The following is a 9,771-nucleotide window of genomic DNA, read 5'->3' as shown; positions in this document are numbered from 1 at the left end:
CGGAGTGGCTGGGCCCGTGAGCCAGGGCCGCTGAGCCTGCGCGTCCGGAGCCTGTGCTCCGCAACGGGAGAGGCCACAGCAGAGGAAGGCCCGCATAACCACAAAAAAAAAAAAAAAAAAAAAAAAAAAAAGGCAGAGTAAAGGATGAAACTTACCATCATTCACAACCCCTAACGACTGTGAGTCCAAGTGCCTCCCGGTGAGGGGACACACCACCACCTCCGAGTGCACGTGCTCAAAGGCCGAGCCAGCCGAACTTCTAGATCTACCTACCACCTCCCAGGAAATAAGGGGTCAGAAGAATGTGCTCAATGCAAACGGCAGAAGTCAAAACAGGGACACCCCTGACTACAGAACAAGCAGCCTGGATTTTCCAAAGAAGAAAATGCGAGGAAAAGGGATAGGGCGGAGCAATCAATCGACTGACAGAGACTTAAGAGACAGACCAGTTAAATGCAACTGGCTGGACCCTGCTTCAAACAGACTAAAAAAGATCGAGACTACTGGGGAAAACTGAATGCTACTGTGATTGTGAATAAAATTTTAAATACCGGTTTTCTTGATACTTATGAATTTATCAAAAATAGCTATGTATTAAATCTTACTTTGGATGCAAACATTTCAAACCCGTTTCATAGTCATTTTTATGTTCTAACATATTAAAGAGTTCTTAATTTCAAGTATAAAATGCCACTCAATCACAAATTAGAGATTAAAACACAGGGTATTTTGTTTCCTTTCAAACTCCTAGAGACAGATGGTGAAGCAGCAAGCAAAAGATGCAATACTCAGCCGGGCAGGCCTCCAGCCTCAAGCCACTGGCACCTTTACTGCACGGCACCCTCCGAGGGAAGGCTGGGCCTCAGGGCTCTCAGAGGGCAGGCACAGACGCATGCCGCTAACCTTGGTTTTCAAACTCATTATCGTTACTAAGACATCAGGTGTAATGTCTATCACTTGCAAAGTTTAATGCTGGTTTAAAAAAAAGAAAAAGTCAGATGCATGCCAAAATACAGTGCCATGTAAGCAGAAGACAGTCCAATACACCTGTTATAGAATGAAACTGCCAAAGCCAAAAGTGAGTAAGTTCAGGATGTTTTTGAATTTAATTACTTCTCTGTCATGCAGAGCAAACAACTAACAGCTGAAGAAGGAAATCCACACAAATTAAAATTTTCTAGTGACATACCTGTGTGTCATATGCTGTAAGAAGATGTATCTAAGCTTGATCAGGCGGGAACAGATTTCAATAAAGAAAAAGCAAAGCAGCGTCAACCTTATCCTTCTTCAGATAATGTAGTGGAGTCCCTTACCTAGGAAGTAAGATACGTGGTTAACTCACATGCGGAAAATTTTAAAAACAGAATTTCAAAAATGGAAATTTCTAAAAAAGGATAAAATAAGAAGTTTAAGAGAAAACTTTTTTAACCATCTATATAAGCATGTGCTTCGGATTTTCTGCATTTTTTGAGTTGAACATAAAGTACAAAGTCTGGATAACTTTGGATTATTTACACATAGAAAAGCACAGGAAACATGTATGTACAGTTTCACAAGGTTATTATGCAAACACTAGTCCAACTACCACCAGACCAAGGAATGGTACACTGTTGCAACCAAAAAAAAGTTGGGTGCCTCTCTCTGATCCCAAACCCTTTCCTCTGCCTCTAAGTAACAACCACCCTAACTATGGTGATCATTTCCTTGCTTTTCTTTAGATTTATCACCTAGGCACGTAGCTCTAACTGATAGTTTGTTTTTGCCAGCTTCTGAATTTTACATAAACACAATCATACAGTGTGTCTTCTTCTGTCTTGCTTTGTTTTTGCTCCATTGTTGTTGCTGGCTCTGTTGTTTGTTTTCATTGCTGTATAATATTCCATCATGCAATATACCACAATTTACTTATCCATTCCCCTGTCCCCTGGGTAATTTCTGCTTTGGAGCAAATATTAGCACTACTGAGATCTTTCTGGCACAACTATCTTAAGCATATAGGCATATATTCCTCTAGTGTATATACCTACAAGTGTGACTGCTAGATTACTGAGTAAGTGTATATTCAACTTTGCTACTAAGGCCAAACAAACTACTTCCCCAGGTGGTTGTAACAATTTATACTCCCACAAGAAGGTATGAGAGAGTTTCTGTTGCTCAACGTTTTCAAAATTTGTCAGACTATTTTAAATTCTTGCTAACTGAATGGCTATGTAGTGGTGTCCTAAGAATCCTTTATTATGTAAAATTTTATAATTATTTAGGAGAAAAACTCATGAAATTTTACATCTGACAATTGCTGCAATGGAGATTTAATTTTGCAACCAAGCATTCGTTCACTTTTCCGATGGTTACTGCACTTCAATTTCTCACCAGGTGTAACCCCCCCACTCTCAGTCCACCAGCTTCCAGAGACACTGGTTCCAACACCCAGGCACAAAGGGACGGGTGTCAGGGTGGGGTGGGGGGCTGGCCACTAAGAGCAGCCTATTCCCGGCCAGAGTTGTTTCATCTCTGTGAGCACACAACCCAAGTCAAAATGAATCGAGTCTTTTCTTCCTCCTCTGGGACTTAAAGAGATTTTCACTCTTTCCCAAAGAACCTGAACATGAGCACATGGGAGTGAAGAGGCTCCTTGAGAACAGAGCAAAAATGGAGGAAGATGCTGGGGAAGAAACTGACTCAACTGCAGCCAGCCCTGAGGCTTTTGAATTAGGTGATCAATAAATCCCCGCTTTGCTTGTAACAGCTAAGGTCCAGTTACATCAGAAACAGCCCTCACTGATATGATCACTCATTATAAAACATGTGTTTTAATCTCCTCAGTAAGCTGCAGAGATCAATTAAGGTAACACACGATAATACACACACACACACACACACACACACACACACACACACACACACACACACACACACGGCCTCCATATTATTTCAATCACATTTTGTAAGTCAAAACAGTTTATCACCCAAACCTGAACTACAGTTCTTGCCAAATGGCAAGTTAACTCTGAATGTTTCTTTGGCAGGAGAATGAAAAATCAATAGCTGCAATTTATTTGTCCTTGTCTGCTATAAACACTTCACTAATTATACTATCCCTATTGGGTTTTAGTAACAAAGTTATGATAACCTCATAAAATAAATTAGGAGGTGTCTCCTGGTTTTATTCTGAGGAAGTATTTGGGTAAGATTGGAATTATTTCTTCCTTGAAAGTCTGGTGGAATTTAACAATGAAGCCATCTGTGCCTAAAAAATTTTAATTACTGATTCTATTTTTTTAATGGTTATAGGACTAGTGAAGGTTTCTATTTTTTCTGCAGCTACTTTTAGAAGGTTACATTTTTCAAGAAATTTATTTTGTCTAAATTTCCAAATATACTGACATGCCATTTCTAATAATGTTTTATGATTTTTTATAGTCTACTGAATCCAAAGTAGCTTCTCTTTTTTCCTTTCTTTTCATTGATTGTGCCTCCTCTTTTTTCTCCCTTATCTCACCAGAGGTTTGTCAATTTTACAAGACTATTCAAAGAACCAATCTGGGTGCTTTGTTGTTCTTTTCTACTGTAAAATTTACATTTGCTTAATTCTGCTCTGATTTTCCTCCTTTGGGCTTTTTGGGGTTTCTTGGCTATTCGTTTTCCAATTTTTAATTAGAATGATACTTAGCCTACTAATTTTCAGCTTTTCTACCTTTCTAAAGCTATAAAATCTCTCTCCATGGACAGAGAGATTTGGCTGCATTCTACAAGTTCTGATGTATATAGTATTTTCATTTTCAGCCAGTTAAAAGCATGTTCTAACTTCCATTATGTCATCTTCTTAGAATATTTTAAAAATATTCCTTTATTTTTAAGCTCTTAGGGATTTTAAAATTATCTTTTTGTTACTGATTTATAGCTCAATTCCACTGAGGTCAGAGATTATAATCTGTATTATTATAATCTTTGAAACGTATTGCACTATGGCCTAGTATTGGTCAATTTTTAGAAATGTCTTCTGTGTGCCTGAAAATAAAGTATACATTGCAGGTTTTGGATGGAATATGTTATTTATATGTACATCAGACCAAGGGTATTGATCCTATGTAAAACATCTGTCCTTACAGAATTTTTTAAACTTTTGGCCTGCTTATTCTATCAGTTACTGAGATTTGTGTTGGAATCGCCACGATAACTGTAAATTTCTCAATTTTTTCCTTGTACTTACGCAAATTCTAGTTTGGATACTCTGAAGTCATATTATTAGGCTTCTCCACGTTGAGAATTATTATGACTCTCTTTTGAATTGAACCTTTTACCATTACAAACCGTGCCAGAGACTACAGGTTGACCGAACTTACTTCTTCTACTTCCTGGGCACAAAGCTGGATTGTATTCCCCAGCCTCCCCTGCAGTTAAGTTTGGTTATACGACCTGGGCTCCCCCTGACAGAATGTGATCGTAATGTACCCCACCCTCAGGCCTAGCCCGTGAATGCTGGTGCGAATCTCCATACTCCCCCAAATGCAGAGGCTCCTGCAGAGTATTCCAAGGCCTAAGAGATGGCAGAGTCACAGGCAGAAGAAGCTGAATCCCCAAATGACCATCTGGAAAGCAATCTGCCAACCAGGACTATCTGTACTGGACTTTGTGTAAGAAACGAATTTGCTTATAATAAACTACTGAACGTTTTGTTATAGGAACTAGTTGCCAACTCTATTAGGTGAAATGACACTCATTATCTCTAGTACTGTTTTTTTGCCTTAAACTGTATTTTTTCTGACACTATACAATCTTGCTTTTGGCTAGTGTTTGCATAGTTTATTTTTTCCATCATTTTTCTTTCAACATCTCTTAATCCTCATGTTTTAGGTGGGTCTCTTATAAACAGTATACAGTTGGATTTTTAAAATATCTTACTTGATATCTTTGTCTTTTAATTGGAACACTTAAGCTATTTACACCGGAAGCAATCACTCACATTTAGATTTAATTCTTTTATTTTACCAGGGGCTTTCTATTTGCTTCTTTTGGATTACTTGTTATCATTCTGGTCCCCGCTCCCCAGTAATCTGGAAATTACACATTGTTTCTACTCTTTTAGTAATTGCTTTAGAAATTATAATGTACAGGTTCTTACCAAAGTCCAATGTTAATCAATATATTTACCCTTCCCTTGGACAGCAAGGGCCTTAAAATATTAACTCCATTCATCATCTTTCCAACTTATATTCTACTGTTGTGTGTGTATGCATGTGTATATCTTTTTGTCATTGTTAATGTTTTACACAATATTCACTCATTTTTTGAAAAAAGATACAGAATTCTTTCTTCTACTGTACTGAAGCTATTACCCCAAGTCTTTTTGGCTTTCATTGCCTGTGTTGAGAAGTCTATTACTGTTCCTTTATAGGTAATCATGTGTTTCACTATGTGTTTGGGTGGATTTCTTTTTACTTATCCTGCCAGCCATTTGTTGAACATCTTGGATCTGTGGTTTGGCTTCTTTCATAATCTGTGGAAAATTTTCAGCCATTATCTCTTCGAATACTGCTTCTGCACCATCCTCTCTCCTCTCTCCTCAGAACCAATTATACATGTGTCAGAGCTCACTATTTCCGGTCTCCTGCCTTCCCTTTGTGTTTTCCACGTTCCCATCTCTGTGTTTCACTCTCATTTTTCTTCTTTTGATCCATTACCGTGGTGGATTACATTGATTGATTTTCCAATGTTAAGCCAATTTTTCATTCCTGAGATAAATTTGATCATTATGTAACATCCTTTTTATATGCTGCCTAGTGGATTCTATTTGCTAAAATTTATGGAGGATGCTGTGTATATGACAAATACTGCTTGGTGGTTTTTCCTTTATTATAATGTCTTTGTCTGGTTTTGCTTTCAGGATAAGGCTGGCCTTACAGAATGAGACAGAAAGCATTCGCTCCTCTTCTATTTTCTGAAAAAGTTTTCGTCAGATTTGGTATTCTTTCTTCTTTAAGTGTTTAATACTTACCAGGGAACCTATCTGCGCCTGAAGATTTCTTTGAGGTAAGGATTTTAACTACAAATTATTTAATAAATATATAGTTATGCTATACATTTGTTCTTGAGTGTGCTTTGGTGGTTTATGTTTTTCAAGGGGTTTGTTCATTTTATTTAGGTTGTCAAATTTATTGGCATAAAATTATTCACAATATTCCTTATTACCTATGTAACGTCTGTAGAATCTGTAATAATATCCTCTTTTACATCCCTGATACTGGCAATTAATGTTGCTTTTTTCCCCACTGATGAGAGATTTTTTTTAGATATAATATACATCTTCAACTCGTCACAGTTTACCTTCAAATAATATTATACCACTTGAGATACAGTAATACTGTACTTCCATTTCTCCCCCCCAACCTTTGTGCTATTGTTGTTATTTATTTACCTCTACAAGTATTATAAATCCCAAAATACATTGTTATTTTTGCTTTAAATAATCAATTATAAAACATTAAAAGTGTGAATATCTGCCAATTATTGACCATTTTTGGTTCTTTTCATTCCTTTGTGTAAAAATTTCCATCTGGTATCATATTGCTTCTACTTGAGCTTCCTTTAAAATTTCTTGTAGTTGTAGTTCTGCTGACAATAAATTCTGTCAGCATTTTTGGCCTAGAAATTTGATTTCACTTTCATTTCTGAAAGATATTTTCACTGGGTACAGAATTCTAAATTAACAGGTTTCTTCCTTTCACTACTTTAAAAACAGCACTGTTGTCTCCTGACTTACACAAGTTCTGGCCAGCAGTCTTCTGACGTTATTTCTGTTCCTCTGTAACATGTCTTCTTTCCTTCTTGCTGCTTTTTAAGGTTTTTTTTCCCTTCATCCCTGGTTTTTCAGCAACTGCATTACGTGGCACCTTGGTATGATTTTCTCTGTTTGCTCTATTTGGGGTTTGTGAGCATCATGGTTTGCAGTCTTAAAAAAATCTGGACATTTTTCAACCACTATTTCTTCAAATACCATTTCCATTCTCTCCTCTCCTTCTAGAACTCCAGTTACACATATCTTGAATCAGTTGATTTTGTCTCACAGGTCACTAATGCTCTGTTATTTTGTTCAAACTTCTTTATTCTCTGTACCATATTTTGGATAGTTTCTACTGCTATGTCTTTTTAAAAAAATAAATTTATTTACCTTATTTATTTATTTATTTTTGGCTGCGTTGGGTCTTCGTTGCTGCGCGCGGGCTTTCTCTAGTTGCGGCGAGTGGGGGCTACTCTTCGTTGCGGTGCACGGGCTTCTCATTGCGGTGGCTTCTCTTGTTGTGGAGCACGGGCTCTAGGTGCATGGGCTTCAGTGGTTGTGGCTCGTGGGCTCTAGAGCGCAGGCTCAGAAGTTGTAGTGCATGGGCTTAGCTGCTCTGCAGCACATGGGATCTTCTCGGACCAGGGATCAAACCCGTGTCCCCTGCGTTGGCAGGAGGATTCTTAACCACTGCGCCACCAGGGAAGCCCTCTATTGCTATGTCTTGAGGTTCACTGATCTTTTCTTCTGTACAGCCAATTTGCCGTTAATCTATTATTATACTTTTCACCTCCAGAAGTCCTAGTTCCGTCTTTTTCAAGTCACTCACTCAATTATGCTCTTGTTCCCCAGGAATCTGTACAACTTATTTATAATAGTTATTTTAATGCCCCTGTCTGCTAATTTCATCATCTCTGTTATTTCTGGGTTTCCATTGATTGATTTTCTTCCTGGTTAATATCATATTTTCTTGCTTCTTTGCATGCCTGGTAATTTTTATTAGATGCTGGACAAACATTTTTACATTGTTGGGTGCTGGATTTTATCATATCCTTTTAAATATAGTTGGGGCTTTGTTCTGGGAATGCAGTTAAGTTACCTGGAATCAGTTAGGGCAGGTCTGCAGCAGTCCTTTAGTCCAGGGCTGATTCAGTCCCATGACTATGGTGATACCCCTCTGAGGAATCTACCTGATGCCCTAAATGAAAAAGCTGCTCTGAACCCACCCTCACAAAGATTAAAAAACAAGCTTTAAAAGGACCTAACTGATACCACCCTGGGTGGTGGGAACACAAACTATCTCAGTTCTGTGTGATGTCCCAAAAGTGTTGAGTCCACTCCTTTCTGGCGCTACTTTTCCTGGCTTTGAGGTGTTTCCTCTGATGTACGTATAGATCAACACTCGGCCCAAACCTCAGGAGGTCCTTCTGCAGATCTCTGGAGTTCTCTAAGTAGCTCCCTACTCCCTATACTTTGCCCCTCAAATTCTAGCTGCCTTGTGTTCTCCAAACTCTGATCTCTGTTTTGCTACTTCAGTAAGGCTAGTGGACTCTGGTTTTGCTCTCCCTGTCCTGTAATGTGGAAACTGTCTCTAGACCAGGACTGGCAAATTATGGCCTGAGGACCAAATCCAACTTGCTACTATTTTTATAAATAAAGTTTTATTGGAACACGTCCATGGCCACTCATTTACATACTTAGTATGAAAGCAGCCACAGACAAGCCATGGTTAAAAGTTATAATTTTTATGAAGAAATAGTCTAGAACTCATGAAACTCAAATTAATTTAACAATCCAACACATTCAAATTCACGAAGCACCCTCACACACTTCCCTCCCCACTGTCCTTCTGACCCGGCCTTGGGCATGAGCCTATCTCCCCCAGCTTGGCTCAGCAGGCCCTCGTCTGCCGAGAGCCAGCCTCTCTCAACACCAGGGTGGGCTTGCAAGCTCTGCTCCACCGGTGCCCTTTCTCCTCCTGTGTTCATGCTCCTTCTCTCCCACCCCCTCCACTGTCCTGCCAGACACTTCATCCCCAAGACTACATTCACATGTCTTGAAATCTACTATTCACACTAACTCTTAGCACTTAACGAGGTGCCAGGCACACACTGCAAGCACTTGCTTTTTGGGGAATTAAATTCCTTTTAATTAAAGTGGACTTAAACTTGCATATTTCTGTGAACCTTCCCTGCCCAGGGAAAGTGACCCTCCTCAAACCCTGGTCTGTACTGTATGAGGAGGACACGCCCATCACAAGACGTACAAGCCTGTTCCAGCCTTGCTTCCTTCTCCCTCCCACCTGACTGCGAGCCTCCTGAAGACACAACTGTGCCTCTGTCAGGTTTGTATCCTCAGCACTTAGAAACTGCCTACCACGCAGGAAGCACTCAATACACATTAGTCACAGTTTTTATTAGTTAGTATTAATTTAATCTTTTAGTTATTCATTTATTCCTCACAACTCTACAAATACCTTTCTCCTTTTTCCACTCCATTGTAGAGATGAGGAAACTGAAACACAAAGATTCAGCAACTTCGCAACATTACACATTAGCAAGTCAGGGATCAGTCTGCCCCTGGAACCCATGTGCTTAACAACCGTGTCTGTTACCAGATAGACTGCACCAACAAAGGAGTGCTCACTGACTCAGGATGCCGTGGGAATCAATACAGATTTATGCTGCAAAATCAGATTTGCCATTTGCACACTCAAAGTATCTTTAAAATGTTATCCAGGATACAGAAGAAGCAAGAAGAACTACAATCCTGCAGCCTGTGGAACAAAAACCACATTCACAGAAAGACAGACAAGATGAAAAGGCAGAGGGCTATGTACCAGATGAAGGAACCAGATAAAACCCCAGAAAAACAACTAAATGAAGTGGAGATAGGCAACCTTCCAGAAAAAGAATTCAGAATAATGATAGTGAAGATGATCCAGGACCTTGGAAAAAGAATGGAGGCAAAGATCGAGAAGATGCAAGAAATGT

The 9,771-nt window shown here is 39.1% G+C and overlaps 1 protein-coding gene across 1 annotated transcript in view; it reads right to left on the bottom strand.

The window, feature by feature from the left end:
- TRAF3 (TNF receptor associated factor 3) overlaps positions 1-9,771 on the bottom strand; it is a 127,249-nt gene that overhangs the window by 65,504 nt on the left and 51,974 nt on the right. Inside the window, exon 2 of the mRNA XM_024131065.3 lies at positions 1,190-1,313. Coding sequence (XP_023986833.1) covers positions 1,190-1,200 — 11 coding nt within the window. The 5' untranslated portion in view covers positions 1,201-1,313. The remainder of the gene's footprint in view (positions 1-1,189; positions 1,314-9,771) is intronic.

Source organism: Physeter macrocephalus, chromosome 11 (assembly GCF_002837175.3).
Source record: "Physeter macrocephalus isolate SW-GA chromosome 11, ASM283717v5, whole genome shotgun sequence".
NCBI lineage: Eukaryota > Metazoa > Chordata > Mammalia > Artiodactyla > Physeteridae > Physeter > Physeter macrocephalus.
The sequence above is the reverse complement of the archived record's forward strand: the minus strand, read 5'-3'. Positions and strand labels throughout refer to the sequence as shown.